This window comes from Culex quinquefasciatus, chromosome 2 (genome assembly GCF_015732765.1).
Source record: "Culex quinquefasciatus strain JHB chromosome 2, VPISU_Cqui_1.0_pri_paternal, whole genome shotgun sequence".
Taxonomy (NCBI): domain Eukaryota; kingdom Metazoa; phylum Arthropoda; class Insecta; order Diptera; family Culicidae; genus Culex; species Culex quinquefasciatus.
In genome coordinates, this window is record NC_051862.1 from 41,942,998 (window position 1) to 41,960,836 (window position 17,839).

Sequence of the window (17,839 nt, forward strand, 5' to 3'; positions counted from 1 at the left end):
CTATATATCATTTTTTTTTGTAATTATCTGCTTTGTAAAACATTGTTACACTTTAAAAAATAACCCTGCAAAGTTAGAAAAAACACGAAATTTTAAAATGAAAATTTTTGTTCTAAATGAAAAAATGACCCTTCTGGGTCAATTTAGATTCGAAAAGTACATTAAATTTCCCATAAAATGACATGTTCCAAACATTTTTACAGTCGAGTAACGGAAAATGGGAGAATTTTCAAAACTTTTTTAGTGTTTTTTTCGATGAAAAATACGTTTTTTCCGGAATTCTGAGTACGCCATCAAATCGGGCGTCTAATTTTACATAAAAATCCCTTTGACACCAAATTTCTATCTCATCACCGTTTCAGGCTGCAAATTATTGAAAAACACCTCCTTTTTCGCATGTTCAAAAATGGAAGGTACCGCCCCTCCGTCACGAGATATCAGAAAACGGACCTCGGATTCGTGATCAGGGACAAAAGTTACCCCTTAGGACAAAGTTTCACGCAAATCGAAGAGGGGTCGAGGCATCTGCTGTGTGAGTTGGCGTAGAATTAACCATGGATCTTCGGATAATCGAATCAAACACATTTTTATTTAATTTTTTTTTCATTTTCTTATCTTATACCTACGTCTAATTTGAGTTCTGCGTCTCCATTTTAGTAAAATTTGAGTGATTGATTGCAAGGTTGTTAATCGATAGAATTATCGTCGATAATATTATCGTCTACAATAACAATAATGGTTATCGTTATCGTGAGGACAATTCCGATTTCCGATATTCCGATTATTCTATCGGCGATAATTTTATCGACGATAACGGACGATAACTTATAATTAAAATATTTCTGAAATTGACTAGAACCAACCAAATTAAGTTGAATTTTCAAGCTTTCTCTTAATAAATACTTTTTTTGATAATATGGTAAGTTTCAAAGTAAAAATACTAAAAAAATCACAAAATACCGTCTTTTTTGTAAGTACTATTTTTTGTTATTTTCAATATGGGTATCAAACGATAAGAAATTTTCACAAAATACCATATTTTCTCAAAAACACTAATTTTTTTATAATTCGCAATATGGGTATCAAACGATTCGAAATTTTGCATGTATTTTAACTGTTTAAGAGTTTTTTGAATGAATTACTGAAATTTTCACTAAATACCGTATTATCTCGAAAATACTGAAACTTGTATAATTCGCAATATTGGTTTCAAACGATTCTAAATTTTGTATGTATATTAACTGTTAAGAGTTTTTTACATGAAATACAATTTTTTACAAAATACCGTATTTTCTCGTAAATTCTCAAATTTTTATAATTCGCAATATGGGTATCAAATGATTCGAAATTTTAAATTTATTTTGACAATTTGAGAGTTTTTTTTGAATGAGTTTTTTTAAAGTGACCTAATATTGTAGGAATTACTAACTCTAAATTACAAACAATTATTTAAAGTTTTAACTTACATTATGTTTGGGCAAAACATGTTTTTATTCTTTATTTTAAAACATGTGTCATAATTTTAAGCATGTACAATGTATTTTCCATAAAAATTGATAAATTAACCCTTCAATTTACCGATTTTTCCCTCGTTTTTAATTATTTTCCGCGTAAAAAGTAAAAATAAATTGATAACAATAAACCATCTAATTCAAATTCAGATATCTAAAAATAGACATCGATAGACACGGAGATATTTTCAGAAAATGTAGCTGAAAACAACTTAAAAATAGGCTCAAAATCACTTGAAAACAGTTATAACTCCTCAATAAAGGCTCAACACATTTTGCTGTCTTCGGCAAAGATATCTAATTTTATGTCATAAACACACACAAGATCCTCTGTAATCACTCTTAGCTTTAAGTGTAATGTAATTACAAAAGCCGACTCGGTCCTATCCAGGTGCCAGTCAAGGGAATGATGGAAAGAGAGGAATCACAAATGCGTATAAATAATTTCAAGATTGTTCAGGTGTAAACCGAAAACGCGATCAAAAATTAAAGTGGAAGAATAAGGCTTTCAACTGCTTATTTAGTTGTCGGTGTACAGGCCGCCGCACGGTTTAATCATTTTCTGACGCACATTCAATTTTGCAGTCCAAAACCAGTCATTGAATTGAAAAAATAAAATTCTTTTTCAGATTTTCTTTTCTTGATTTGTGTGCATCTACGTCGAAGACCAAGATTGTTTACTTTTTGCTCTTTGGTCTGACAGTCTTGGTCTGACAGATTTGGTCTGACAGCTTTATCATAGATTTTGGTCTGGTCTAGGCGAGGGATAGGACACAGCACCTTCCTGGTGCCAGTACCGAAAAGGACCTAAAAAAAGACAACTGTTCAGAACATAGTAGGCCGCTAAAATGCTAATATTTTGAGTGATTACCAAAAAGTGCTTTTTCGACCCTGTTTGCAAAAATGGCGTGTATCTCGAACAGATTAAGAGCTAAAAATTTGGCGCCTTCGACAAAATTTCATGAAATTTTCTTCTCTGCAACTTTGCCCAAGACACCAAAGCACTACAACGTCATCCAACAAAGTTAGATTTGGGTTGACACCCTGGAAGGTCGTCACCCTGTATGCCCTTATTAAGTACAACAACTCTTCCAAAGACACAATTTGGCTTGGACGTCAAATAAAGGAGTTATCAATTTATTCCTCTTAATTTCACAGCAAAGAAAGCAGTAATGCAGCTGCATGTAAAAGGCCCGGGTGTAAAATAAATGTTGCATTATTTTATGAAATTCTTTGTAATATTACATCCTGAAATGTGTAGCTCATCAGTATGGGGAACGTACTTGACCGAAATGTAAAGCTGATGTATGCGTTTACCCTTTCATTTCTTCATCGGTCTGTTGGCCGAGCGGACTAAGGCGCCAGTCCTTACTGTTGGTGCTGGGCTTGATTCCCGTAGTTTGCAACTTTTTTTTGTGTTTACAAAAATTGTACATGCAGTGTGTAATATTAAGTGTTTATTTTGACGAGGGTGGTGTGCATGCTTTTGCATGCGATTTTACCATCGGATTTTTTGCTGTGTTTGCCATTCCGAACACTGTGCGTTTGAATGAACCAATGTTTTTAATTACATTTTAGACTAGTTCAGTTGTTTTGCAATATTTTTTTTTTTTTCAAAATGTGTACGATTTGACAAAAACTAAAATTTTGACAAAAATTACCTTTTTTGCAAAAAAAAAAACGATTTGACAAAAACTAAAAATTTGACAAAAATTAACTTTTTTGCAAAAAAATAAAAAAATCCATAGTCAAACCATTTTGATTAAAAAAGTGTTTTAAAATGCATTTTAAACATGTTCAGTTCTTTTGCAATCATAAGTTTTCAAAAAAAGTAAGATTTGGCAAAAACAAAAAAAAATAGCGAAAAAACAACTTTTTGCGGCCAAATATTTAAAAGATTTCTGAATAAATCAAACATGCAAAAAATGATTCTATACGCAGGGAAATACATTTTAAATTGGTTTCAGCTGATTGCACTTCAATTTTCATTAAAACATTAAAGAATTAAAGAAAAAATATTTTTTGTCCGGGGGTATGTAATATTACACCCAGAAATATGTAACCCATCAGTATGGGAAACCTACTTGATCAAAACGTCAGACGTTTAACCTTTCCACTCTTCATCAGACTAACAGTCGATCGGGCTAAGGCGCAAGTCCTCTCTGTTGGTGCTCGGTTTGAATCCCGTCTGTTGCAACTTTTGTTTATGCATGCAGAAAACCGTACATTCAGTGTGTAATATTATGTGTTTTTTTTCTTACAAAGGTGATGTGCATGCGATTTTACCTTCGGATTTTTTTCAGTAAACAGAAACAAAAATCATGGTAATATTTTTTCTAAGAATGTTGAAAGCTTTTGAAATATGAATCTAAAAACACATTTTTCAACCTTCCAAAATTCTACCCTTCTTACGCAAATCTTACGAAGATAAAACAAATCCACTCACCTTTTTCCCTTAAACGCCAGCAGATACTTTTTGTTCGCCGGGAAGTTGTTGCTCGCCACGAAGCCGGTGTTGCCACCGCGCAGCGGAAACTGCTTGTGAAACAGCGGAATGCTCACGTCAAAGTTCGGCCTCAACGACTGCACGCTCATACTGGCCTTGGCCAGTATCGCCATCCCGGGGTCAAACCCTAGGCCGTTCTCGTTGTAGTCCGGCCACGTTCCGGAGTACAGGTTGAAGATGATGTGATTCCGCCCGTTGTTCCAGTGCGGGAGCCGTTGGAGCCTCGAGGGGACATTCCTAACGTAGTCTTCACTTAGGGAGTCCCGGTCCAGGGTGTCTATTCCTAGCACGAATAGACATGCCTTCTCTGGGTCTTGGGTGTAGTAGCGGCTCTCCTGGATGGCGGAGATTATTTTCTGGTAGTTTGCACTGGTCGGGGGAGGCGCTCCTAGCGAGTTGAGCGGTTCCGGCGGGTACACGTAGACTAGAAAGTTCCGGTCCGAACACTTGCTATAGTCGAAGCAGGTCTCCATCCGACAGGTGTGGAACGGAGTCGGCTGGAAGTCCCCGATGTATTTGGACTCAAATAAGGGATGGGCAAACAGGCCGTCGTCCGGAACAGTGCTTGGACTTGTGGCGGCCGGATCTTCCGGGAACTGGTAGTGCAGCTGATGATATGGCGGTAGTTTGGAGGGATTCCGGCGGACGCTGATGGCGAACAGCTTCTGGAGCCATTTGAGCCGGTACCCGCCAAAGTAGCAATACGCCAGAAAGGCGCAGCAGATTATCACCAGGATGTAGCGCTTTTTAGCCTGCATTTTGTGGATATGGCTTCGTTTTTGGGGCAGTGAAGTGACCCCCAGGGGTGCTGCTCAAATATGTATTCCGGGCAGAGTTCTATCTGCTGCCAGTATTAATAGTTAAACATTGCATTATTTATTGCAGTATCTTCTCGACTGGACACCGGGACTTGCCGGACTGGTCGCATTTTCACACAATGTGCCGAATTTTTCACCATAAAGCAGACCAGATCGGCCTATTTACACATTGATAAACACGAATCTACAATACTTTATTTGCTCGTTTTTATTTCATAGCTTTTTTACGGATAACATTTCAATTCCCACAATCGCCGATCTCCTATGCTCTTTTTTATATCACTATAGCTTTTTACAAACAGAACCATACAAGCAATTTCACACTGTTTTCCTCGCACTATAAAACTGCATAACATTTACTTTACACATCACTAACTCGACACATCCCAAATAATACAAACCGCGCCAATCGAGGCACGGCGATTTTTTTTTTTTGTTTAGAAACACACCAGTATTGATTTTTAATCCTATCCCCGTTCTACCCGAACCCAACTCTTCCTCTTCTCCGTATTCCGACCCTATTTTCGGTGTTTTGTTTACATCCCAGCAGCGGCGACGGCCTCAGCAGCAACATCAACAGCAGGTAAACAGCTTAGTATTAAATTTGTAACAATAACATCTAGTCGATTTCCGCTCCCTCTCGTAGCAAAAATACAACACATTCAGACATCACAAAACAAACAATTCCCCCTGCCGCGGTAGCAATCATAAAAACACGTCCGCTCCTCACGGCGAATCAAAACAATACCGCACACGCATCTTGTCACACACGGTTTGACGTTTCTCTGTTTACAATCCTGGTACGCGACGATAAAACATGACTTTTCTATTGCTCTTAAACGCGATTTTAGTGATTCTTGACGTTCCAGAATTTCCAGCTTCGCCGTGCAGGTTCTTCCGGAAGCTAGACAGCACTCCGCTCCGAAACCGGATGTGTCACATTCCTCTCCAGGGTTACACGTCACACCTAGCGGATCCCGATGTCCTGCTCATTCTCTTCACACGAATCGCATTAACCGCACGCAAATCTAATTAATCCCTTCCAGGTTTTCCCACTCTAGAATCCGACGACGGCGGCCATCCCGGAGCCCGAAAACACACAGCCAACAGTGGAACCGTGTCCCGTCCGGATAGAACGCACCGACGACGACGACGACGTTGCGACAGAAAAGACGAACCGACCAAGACTGAATCGCGCACCCTGGCCAGCACGGAATGTCAAACCCAGCGCTGCGATGAGTCTAGGCGACGACCCCCGCAGCAGCACATGACCCGCCGTCCTCTTCTTTCCCACGCGCGCCATAAGTCATCGCCGGAGCATCATCTTCGTTCCGGGTGCGATGTTTTCCTGACGGGCGCGCGTTTGTTTTGGTGCCGTCGCAAAGGCGTTGGTGGGCGGAGAGAGCGAGATGGAAGCGGAGAGCGTGAGAATGACAGGTAGTGAGAGAGAGAGTGTGTGTGTGAGAGAGTGAGAGAGTGGTAACGGTATAGAGCTATCTAAGCCCGATCTCACGCACACTAGCACACCATTTGTTTTGCTGGCTGGTACAAAATTTAACCTCACTTTTTTTCGTGTACGTACACGTAATACATGCGCACGTAGATAACTCTATTGCCAACTGTACGGCAGCGTTGTTGTGACAGATGGAGAGAGCGGTGTTTTTGACGCTTGAAAGCGGAGGTGTCAGATTTGAGTTTGGATTGCGGAGAAGTCGTTGAAATTGGTAAGTTGGACGGATAACAAATGATAATTAAATTGTTTTCATGGTAGGCTTTATGATGGATACAATGCCACGGACCAGTAGCAACATAATTTGCTTTGCAAAAAGACAGTAAATACCATTTTGGCTTGCCGATTCACTTCCCAGTCAGAATTTTTGCTCGAGCTTCAAGTTTATTTGGCTGAAGAACAAACCATCGAAACCTTTTCTGTTCGTTGCGGTTTTACTGACTTTAGGAAAACCCTGCATCTACAAGGTATCCTGCACCCACTACAAACTATACTACAAACCAGATTGGAGGAGCATCTAGCCAAGAATGTGTAAAAGGCTAATGGGGAATTACATGAAAGCCTTGTCCCCCATTTCAGGTTAGCAGTAACTGAGCACATCATAAAGAAAAAAGCATAATAACAGAGCATAGAACAGAACACCGATGAAGTCTGCAAAGGGTAGACGAAATACGTATCTGTCAAGATATTAAAATATACAGCGGAACTTAAAGGAACAACACGCCTCTTTGTTTTCACATTTCTAATCACACATCTTAATGCAAATCAAGTCTTCTTCAAACAAGCTGTCAAATAGGGCGCTGAACCATTTTTTCAAAAATAAACGAAAACGAAAAAACGAAACTATTGGCACTACGCCCCCCGGGGCATGGCCTTCCTCTAACGTGGGATTTCTGCTCCAGCGCCTCTGACGAGACAGGAGAAACCGGGACCGACGTTTTACTTCACCATCCGATAGAAGCTCAGTGGATAAGGCGGGAATCGAACCCGCGTCTCATAGCATCATCGGGATCGGCAGCCGAAGCAGCTACCCCTGCGCCACGAGACCCACAAAAATAAACAACCAATGCAAAAAGTTCGGATTACGAAAAAATATGAGTTTGTCGCCTGATAAACACAAATGTCATAGGAGTCTCCCAATCTATAAGTTTTTTGAGGAACGTACACTGAAATAAAGAAATAGTACCAAATTCCTTTATTCTAGGAATTTTGCCTCTTTTCCTTATTTAGTAATCGGGTATTTTGGATTACTTAATAAGGAAAGGAGCCAAAATTCCTAGAATTTAGGAATTTAGTACTTTTATTTTTTTTCGGTATATGATTCGCAAGAATACTCAAAAATTATAAATTCGTAGCATGTTTATTTCCGACTCTGTTTCCGGCCGAAACATGTGTTAAACCGATTACTCCAATAATTTCCACAGTTTTAATTTTATTTCCCACAATTAAAACTGCGAGTCTGTTAAATCATACAAAATGCACGAACCGTTTTAAAAATGTCGCAAACACTCTTTTTCCCTTTACCTCAAATGCTGTAGCAGCAAAAAAAAGTAAGCTGATTTGCATTGAATATGAAAGGATGCCGCAATCGAGATGGAAAACGGAGGAATAATTTCGATTCTCACGTGAAGGTCCATAAAAAGTGCTTATTTATTATTCCGACCATTTTTAAGAGCTATCTTGTGGCTGCCAAATCAGTTTTTTGAGGATGAAATAAAAACAAAAGAAGCAAATATATGTTTTGTTGGTATGTTTGTTATTGCAATATCAATGAATGTTATTTTTTTGTTATTTTGAGATCATTTTTCTGTTAACAGAACCTGACTCTGTTATTTTAATAACCATCCAAGTAACAATATTAGGTTATTACCGCCTGATTGAGATGCTCTCGCAGAGAAATTTTGAAGGAAAATGCATAAAAAACATCAAGTTCATTTCAGATTCCAATCGGAAGGTTAGTGAAATTCATCATTTGTTTGCAATTAAGCTGACAACGTATGTTAGTAGCATTGTCATCACTGAATGGCATAATAGTTTGGTTTGGGTGTAGAAATTAAAAATAATTCCGCTGTTGGTTTTTGCAAACATTTTTTTTTTGTATTTATTTACAATAAATATTGTCAATAGTGTAGGTGTGGGATAATTCATCTTGTTAGTGTATAAATTACGCACTTTCAGAGCTGCTTCGCGTACCACTTGAATAGTTATAACAAAAAAAACGAAATAAAATACTCTTCAACAATCAGCCTAAAACGGGTACTCACTTATTAAAGTTACAATTTCGCTAAACGAGATACATTTTCGATGAGATGTAGTACGTACGTGTTACCTAAGTTTTTTTCTGTTCTTTCGTGTTTAAAATTGAGTCAATCTTGCCTTAAGTACTAGGTTGTTCTATAAGTTTCATAAACTACTAAACTATTCTTGTTCTGCTACTCGTCGGACCTCCCTAACAGAAAGAGAGTTTCTTTAAAGGCACATGTTCGAAGTTCTCGCTTCTCTTTGGCACATCATCTTTAACCTGAGGTTCCAGGCGGTTAGACCGCCGAGACCGCACCCTGGGCGTACAGAACCGCGTCGTGTATCGTCGGGAAGATGTGGAACCCGCCCTCGCCGATGGACTCCGCGTGCAGCAGCGTGTCGTACACGTTGTCCGAGGGGTTCGCGATCAGCGTGGCGACGCCGACGGCGGCCATTTCCTTCTTGATCTCACTGAACGTCTTGCAGGCAGCGGTGTCGATGTGGGCCACGCTCGACAGGTCGATGATGACGGTTTTGATGAGCTGGAGACCGGCGCCTTCTCCGGCGGCGTCGTACCGGGAAGCGCGGTGGACGAGACTTTGGTCGATGCCGACTTCCTTGGTGAGGGCCCTCTTGAAGGTGGCCTTGCTGGCAAAGTTGATTGGGCCACTGTACTTGAAGATCTTAACGTGTGGCACCTCCTCGGCGCGGTGATGACTGCCGATGTCAACGTAGATCGCGGTCTCCGGAACCGTTCCGAGCAGGCTGTAGTAGGTCTTCCAGCCCTTGATGTAGAGAGCCACCAACGAAAACAACACGCCGACCAGCAGACCGATGTCGATGTCGATGATCACCACGCTGAGGAAGGTAACGAGCCAAACGAACAGCTCCAGCGTACCTTCCAGGTGGAACTTCTTGATGTGCTTGACTTGCCACAACATGCCTTTCAGTGCGACGAAGATGATCGAGGCCAGGACGCAACGTGGGAGCGTTTCAAAGTACGGTCCAACCCACAGCAGCACAACCAAGATCAACATGGACGAAACCACCCCGGTGATCTGAGTCTTTCCCCCTGCCTGATGTTGGATCAGCGATCGCGACAGTGAACACGCCGTCGGAATGCACGAGAAGAACGATCCAAAGATGTTCGTTGCACCCATCGCGATCAACTCCTGGTTGGCACGAACCTCGTAGTTCTCCTTCTGGGCAAAAATCAGTCCCATGGACATGACGATCGAGTAGCTGACGATGGTGAGTGCGATCGTGTCAACGGCAACCAGTTTGATCAGCGCTAGCGGAGGCATTTCGGGCGCAGGTAGACCCACGGGAATCACCCCGACCAGCGTTACGCCAAAGTTCGGTCCGAGTCCAATAAAGTACGACGCGGCGGTACCTCCAACGACCACAAGCAACTCCGCCGGGATCGGGAATTTACACTTCTTCGAAGCCCACGGCTTCATGTACTCGTTCATGAAGATCATAAACAAGATCACAATCGTCGAGGTGTAAACGGCTGAGAGATTCGAGTTTGGGACCTGCTCGATGATGTCCCGCATCGAGAAGATGTTCTTGAAGGCACCCTTATAGCGGGGGATCGAAACCCCGAGCAGGTCCTTCAGCTGGCTGACCAACACGTGGATCGCGGCGGCCGTTGTGAACCCACTGACCAGAGGCTCACTCAGCAGTGCGGACAGCGTACCCAACCGGATCAAGCTCATGACGATCTGCAAAAAAAAAAAAGATAACAATTAAACCTCAAAGTTCATCAAAAGCAACTCCAAAAATCCTCACATGAAAACATCCCGCCACAAACGACACCGCCGTCGCGACCTGAATGGGCGTGTAGATCGGTTCCGTCGGATCCGCCGGTGGTAGCAACGCGTCCGTCCCATTGATCACAGCCGGCACAACCGTCGAGTAGGTCGCCACAACCTTAGCGGTCATCAAACTCACCACCGCAAACGTCCCCACTGAGATGTGCCTCGACGTCCCGAACACCGCGTACGTCAGACAGTGAAAGAACGCCATGTACAGGCCCACGTTGGCCGGAACTCCCGCGAGCAGTCCGTACGCCATGCCCTGGGGGATGTGCATGACGGCGGTGGTCACCCCGGCGGTGATGTCCCCCATGAGGTCGCGCTTCAGCGAGTACTTGGGCAGCCATTGCAGGATCGGGATGAAGCCGAGGAACGTCTGGAAGCAGCGGAACTCGCGCACCGAGTTGATCAGCGATTCGGCCGCTGGGGATTGAATGGGTAGGGGAACGAAATGATCAGTTAGATAGCATCGATTAAGGCGGTCGTAAATAGCAACTTTTAACACCTTCACCGGTACCATGTGGTGCAGTGAGAGGGGGTTTCACACAGTGGCTAATAGTAGTAATATCAACGGCAAATACTACCGGCTAATCCAGACGATTTCAAGGGTGGTTTTAAGTGGTGAAGCAGGTCCGTTACAAGTGATTGTGTAGCAGAATGCGGGGAATCCACGCTAATAACATGTTTTGTTCATTGATGACAAAATCCTTATTTATATTCCAATTTATGTACAAGGTCATTTCAAATTTAACATCATTTTTGGTCTAGGGCTCCTCAAAATCAATCAAAATAACAAAATTTAATATAACATTTTGATTCCATGTATTTCAAAAAGCTTGATGTATGATATATCGACGTCGTCGTGCTATCTTGTCGCACCCGCCATTTTGACGTTCCGAGAAAAACGCGTTTTAATGTTTGACCTTGAATATTCAAAAACGAGAGCACGCAATGTAAACAATAACAAACACGTTTTGTTTGGCTCACCATTCTGTGCATTGTCCCAAAGTTTGGTTGAAGTTGGTTGCTGGAGTCCCGAGTTATAATTACAAATGTTTACGGTAGTCTAGCTTGTACGTGCGACAAACGCATCCTGACTTTCCTGGCCTGAAATCCCTTTGGCCTTTTGTCGCACTTACATCAATTTTCATGAAGTGACAAGATAGCACGACAAGATTGAAACTACTTTCATATGTAAAGTGACAAAAATGCACGGAGTTTTTTCGGTTTTTGTTGAATATCTCAGGATTGAAATCGAATTTTGGGGATCTGTGAAGGTCAAAAGGTGAGGCATTGTGAGCTGCACAAAATGGCGTTCTTAACTCAATTTGGCCCAAAATGCACGTACGACAAGTTAGCACGATGGCGACGATATGCTACTGCCAAAAATTGAAAGAAAAGAATAAAAATCCAGGAAAATATACTCTGAAATTGTACGTCCCGGGCAGACGGTAATAACAAAATTAATAATATTTCAATAACAAATCCTGTTAAAATAACAAAAAGTGTTATTATTTTAACCTGAAGTTCAACTTCAAGAAGAAAAAATAATAACAGTTTCTGATAAAATAACAAAATTTGGTATTGAAGTGATATTATATTGAAAATGTTTAATAACACGCCAATAAGAGGAAATGTTATACATTTCAAAAACTCTCCTAATAACAAAATTTGTTATTCGTTCGGTATACTGACTTAGAAATAAAATTACCACAAATCGCACAAATGGAAAAGTTTCTAAGTGTCCATAACACAATCTGTTATTTTTTTCTTTTGTTAAATATGTTTAGATCTTTGGGATAATTTTGTCTAATTTCGTCGGGGTCAATATTTTGGCCATGAAATGGGGTCCTTAAGCTAAAATTATTCTAAAAGTTGAAATTTTGGAAGTTGATTTTTAAATTATTTGATATACCCCTAAGGGACTTTGCTAAAATTGGCTAGAACTATGGGATAATTTTGACCAATTTCGTCAGGGTCATTATTTTGGCCATGAAATGGGGTCCTTAAGCTAAAATTATTCTAAAAGTTGATATTTTGAAAGTTGATTTTTTAATTATTTGATATACCCCTAAGGGACTTTGTTAAAATTGGCTAGAACTATGGGATAATTTTGACCAATTTCGTCAGGGTAATTATTTTGGCCATGAAATGGGGTCCTTAAGCTAAAATTATTCTAAAAGTTGAATTTTTAAAAGTTGATTTTTTTAATTATTTGATATACCCCCTAAAGGACTTAGTTTAAAATGGTTAGAACTATGGGATAATTTTGACCAATTTCGTCGGGGTCATTACTTTGGCCATGAAATGGGGTCCTTAAGCTAAAATTATTCTAAAAGGTTGAAATTTTGAAAGTTGATTTTTTAAATTATTTGATATACCTCCTAAAGGACTTAGTTTAAAATAGTTAGAACTATGGGATAATTTTGACCAATTTCGTCAGGGTCATTATTTTGGTCATGAAATGGGGTCCTAAAGCTAAAATTATTCTAAAAAGTTGAAATTTTGAAAGTTGATTTTTTTTAATTATTTGGTATACCCCCTAAAGGACTTAGTTTAAAATGGTTAGAACTACGGGATAATTTTGACCAATTTCGTCGGGGTCAATATTTTGGCCATGAAATGGGGTCCTTAAGCTAAAATTATTCTTAAAAGTTGAAATTTTGAAAGTTGATTTTTTTTAATTATTTGATATACCCCCTAAGGGACTTAGTTTAAAATGGTTAGAACTATGGGATAATTTTGACCAATTTCGTCAGGGTCATTATTTTGGTCATGAAATGGGGTCCTTAAGCTAAAATTATTCTAAAAGCTGAAATTTTGAAATTTGATTTTTTAATTATTTGATATACCCCTAAGGGATTTTACTAAAATTGGCTAGAACTATGAAATAATTTTGACCAATTTCATCGGGGTCATTATTTCACCATGAAATAGGGTTTCAAGCTAAAATTAATCCGATAAATTAACTTTTGAGAGTTCTTTTTTTATTTTGTTATATTCCCTAACGGAATTGATTTATTTATTGAGAATTTTGAAGTGTGAATAACAAAAACTGTTATTATTTTCACAGAGCCAGGAAGTCGGAGCTGACGTTGAAGTTCGAGCTGGAGTGTGACCTCGGAGACTGCATCGGATTCATCTAATTTTCAGCAACTTTTACTTGGAGTCGGAATCTGTGAAGTCGGGTATTTTGGAGAGCTAAAGTCGTCGTTGACGTCATATCCTGCATCCAGAGTCGGAGTTGTCTTCAAAGTATGGATTCAAAGTCGCTTGGAGGTACCCGACTCTGCAGCCCTGACTAGTACAGAGGAGTTATGGCAACTGCAGGTTTATTTGCAAATTACAAATAAACCAAAACAATAACTTTTTTGTTATGGAGACATACCAGTTCAATAACATTTTTGTTATTATGCTGCTCCACCTCTCCGCACAAAATAACAAATCTTGTTATTCCTTCATGATTCCTTCTGTGTTATTGGTTTGTTATTGCAATAACAACATAATAACAGTTTAAGTTATTCTTCGAACAAATCTTTGTTATTGATTTTTGTTATTTTAACAACTAATCCGATCATCCCAATAACATATTTCGATCTTCTCACAATATCAAAAACTGACCTTCCCAAGTTATTTCCGTCTGCTCGGGGTCTCTTTCAGATCTACGATTTCATACTGAAAGTGTCCCATTTAATTAAAACTGGAAAATAAAACAGCATCAATTGTACACAAAATAATTTTACGTTCAAAGTACATTTTAAATATATTTAAAAATGCTTACAATAAGGAGTTAAAGCAAAACCAGAAATTAAACAAATTTTCTCACTTGCATTCAATTTTGTCACCAAATAGAATGAGACAAATTTGTTCAATATTTAAAAAAACATTTTGCCAGCTTCATTACCATTTTTTGGTAAGAAATAAAAAGGCGAAAATTGTTTTTTTCCAGAGAAATTGAAGAAATAAATTTTAGACTTTCATCTTTCATAATTCAAAACAAATGTAATGCATATATTATTAAGACAAGTGTTTATTCCAACTTCGCTGTTTTATAAAAAAAAACTTCATCTTAGTATAAACATCATTTTCTGTTAGTTTTTAATGCATTTGAGTTCATTTTCGTTCATGTTCTCATAACTAATGAGGTGGATAATCGCATATACGTATGAGCTTGACATTTCGGTCAAGTAAGTTTCTATACTGATGCGCGACATAAAAATTCTCAAAAAAAAATGCAAAATTTATTATATATCCAGGCCTTTAACACGCAGCAAAATCATATTTCAACCCGAGCAGACGGAAATAACTTGGGAATAACATTTTTTGATATTTGAAAATACTAGGCCAATAACTTTCAATGTTATGTATAACAAGATTTGTTATTCGCCGTTACGATTTTTTTGTTATTGGATTGTTATTGTAATAACAGACTAAAAACATTTTACGTTATTCTTCGAACAAATCTTTGTTTTTTTTTGTGTTATTTTAACAACTAATCCGAACATCCCAATAACAGTTGGAGGTATTCTTCCAAAACAAAAAATGTTATTCCCAAGTTGTTCTGGCTTTCAATCAATATCAGACCGATAACAAATTTTGTTATGATAACATAAACCAGGGGTGCTCAAAGTTTTTGAAGGCCGGGCCAAATTTGAAGCTCAAATGAGCTTGCGGGCCAAATTTACAAAAAAAGGTTGTTAAAAAAATAAATTACGTTATTTTAATGTATAAGATTACATTTCTGTTTTTAAAAAATTGTCTTTTCAAAATAATAAAAGCCACAAAATAACGGGTTTCTATCGGTATTGTTGATTTTGTTGTTTCTGGTATATGAAAAAAAAAAAATAAATTCATAGCTGAAAGTACTTGTGTTTTCAAAAAAAAATAAGTTTTGTTTTTATATTTCGAAAATGGTGGTGACATTACATGTTGAACAATTCTTCAATAAGTAAAGTGTGGCTAATGAAAAATTGCTGAGATCCAGAATTTCAACATTTCAATGAATTTTTTTTTAAGAAAATGTTTTAAGCTTCCGTATAGTTAACCTACAATCATTATTTTTTAAAAAAAAACAACAGCATTTATTTATTTCATCGAAAATTCACTAAAATTCAAATTATTTTTAATAAACTCAAACATGCTCAAATGATTTTAAATGCGAAGGAATGCATATTTAATTAATTTCAGCCGAATGCACTTAAATTTCTTTTTTTTTTAGTTTTTTGAAAATATATTTTTGCTCCTGGTTTTTCGAGCCATTTTTAAATAATGGTGGAGGGTTGGGTTGATCGACGAAAGCTTTGTAAAATATTTGCTGCAAACTTGAACCTCCGATTTACATATTTTGTCTGCCTGAATCAGTTGATAGTCAATCAGATTCGCTATCTAACTGTAATGAGTTCGAATCCCTAAGGAAGTGCAATGTAAGTTCGAGGGTCAGTTCATAAAAGGGTCAATAGAAGTCATATTGACCAAATTAATAAAGAAAACTTTTATTTTTACAACTATTACAGAATTCTACCTAAGTCAAAATTGAACGTTTTTTTGATATTTCTAAAAATGTTTGATGAAAGTTTTGACGATATTTACTAGTTTCATACACATTGAAACGTGTGAAATTGTTTTTATTATAAAATATTTTGAACAAATTATCTGTATCCTAAAGTGGGGATCAAAATATTGATAAATCATAAGTTTCTTTTTATTAATAAAAAAATAAAAAAGACTAGCATATAAAAGCTTAAAATAAACCATAACTTTGAAAAAGTGTAAAATCACTTTACAAGTGGTCAACGGGCCATTTTACATGATCATTCAAAATGGGTCCGCGGGCCATAAAATATCACCTCGCGGGACACGTTTGGCCCGCGGGCCATACTTTGGGCACCCCTGACATAAACTGTTATTGAGCTCTTATGCAAAAAATGTTTTTTTTTTTAAGAATATTCCATAACACTTTCTGTTATTTTAACAGCATTTGTTATTGAAATTGCATGAATTTAGTTATTACCGCCTGTTCGGGAAATTAAAGAAAAAACAAAACTGTAAAAGATTTTATATGAAGTTTTCCTTTTCAAACATTGAAAATCAAAGCTTATTTGAAATCAAAGTATTTTGAAGTCAAAATAGGGTAATTCTCTACCAACTCACACGAAATCGGGAAAAGTTGCCCCGACCCCTCTTCGATTTGCGTGAAACTTTGTCCTAAGAGGTAACTTTTGTCCCTGATCACGAATCCGTGATCCGTTTTTAGATATCTCGTGACGGAGGGGCGGTACGACCCCTTTCATTTTTGAACATGCGAAAAAGAGGTGTTTTTCAATAATTTGCAGCCTGAAACGTTCTACAAAGTTGTAGAGCAGACAATTACAAAAATTTTGATATATAGACATAAGAGGTTTGCTTGAAAACATCACGAGTTACCGCGATTTTACAAAAAAAAGTTTTGAAAAAGTTACTTTTTGCGTTTCTCTTTGTTTCGTCGTCCGTGTCTGTCGCGGGTGACCATGAACGGCCATGATCGATGACGACCAACTTTTTCAAAACTTTTTTTCGTAAAATCGCGATAACTCGTGATGTTTATAAGCAAACCCCTTATGTCTAAATATCAAAATTTTTGTAATTGTCTGCTTTACAACTTTGTAGAACATTGTTACACTCTAAAAAATAACCCTGCAAAGTTAGAAAAAACACGAAATTTTAAAATGAAATTTTTTGTTTTAAATGAAAAAATGACCCTTCTGGGTCAATGTAGATTCGAAAAGTACATTAAATTTCCCATAAAATGACATGTTCCAAAAATTTTTACAGTCGAGTAACGGAAAATGGGAGGAGCGAGTTGTGGCGCTATAACCACGGCAAATAGTGTCCAGGGCATTCGTGGAAATACAATGTCCCATCCCAGAGGGTCCCGGAGTACCTAACCTTCTTAGCATGGTGCTCCCAACGAATACAACCAAAATCTCGGAGCGTATGGTGGTGTGGCCCCACGCTTCTTCCTCCCCTGTCGATTCAGAATTGTGTTGTTGTTCGAACACTCAGTGCTCAAACTCAACCCAATTACGAATCATCTCTGCGATACGGCTTTACGCAGTAGGCCTGGCCGGAAAATGGGAGAATTTTTAAAACTTTGTTAGTGTTTTTTTCGATGAAAAAGACGTTTTTTTTGGAATTCTGAGTACGCCATCAAATTGGGCGTCTAATTTTACATAAAAGTCCCTTTGACACCAAATTTCTATCTCATCACCGTTTCAGGCTGCAAATTATTGAAAAACACCTCTTTTTTCGCATGTTCAAAAATGGAAGGGGTCGCACCGCCCCTCCCTCACGAGTTATCAAAAAACGGACCTTGGATTCGTGATCAGGGACAAAAGTTACCCCTTAGGATAAAGTTTCACGCAAATCGAAGAGGGGTCGGGGCAACTGCTGTGTGAGTT

General features: G+C 38.4%; 2 protein-coding genes and 1 long non-coding RNA gene across 8 annotated transcripts in view; 1 reads left to right on the plus strand and 2 right to left on the minus strand.

Moving 5' to 3' along the window:
• LOC6052726 (exostosin-1) overlaps positions 1–6,074 on the minus strand; it is a 402,218-nt gene extending 396,144 nt beyond the window's left edge. The window contains exons 1-2 of one of the 5 annotated variants that reach the window (XM_038255001.1): positions 5,892–6,074; positions 3,958–5,180 (exon numbers count right to left, since the gene is read on the minus strand). In XM_038255001.1, the coding sequence (XP_038110929.1) occupies positions 3,958–4,775 (818 nt within the window). In that variant the 5' untranslated portion in view covers positions 4,776–5,180; positions 5,892–6,074. Of the gene's footprint in view, positions 1–3,957 lie in introns of all 5 variants that reach the window. The other 4 variants (XM_038254998.1, XM_038255000.1, XM_038254997.1 and 1 more) reach the window with 4 other exon arrangements.
• Positions 6,075–6,451: 377 nt separating this feature from the next.
• Positions 6,452–7,068, plus strand: LOC119767157. The gene is made up of 2 exons (XR_005277364.1): positions 6,452–6,546; positions 6,607–7,068. It is a non-coding gene; the product is annotated as an uncharacterized LOC119767157 (long non-coding RNA).
• A 1,352-nt stretch (positions 7,069–8,420) lies between these two features.
• LOC6042167 (solute carrier family 26 member 6) overlaps positions 8,421–17,839 on the minus strand; it is a 33,737-nt gene continuing 24,318 nt past the window's right edge. For both annotated transcript variants that reach the window (XM_038255003.1, XM_001851262.2), the window contains exons 4-5: positions 10,378–10,826; positions 8,421–10,310 (exon numbers count right to left, since the gene is read on the minus strand). In XM_038255003.1, the coding sequence (XP_038110931.1) occupies positions 8,883–10,310; positions 10,378–10,826 (1,877 nt within the window). In that variant the 3' untranslated portion in view covers positions 8,421–8,882. The remainder of the gene's footprint in view (positions 10,311–10,377; positions 10,827–17,839) is intronic.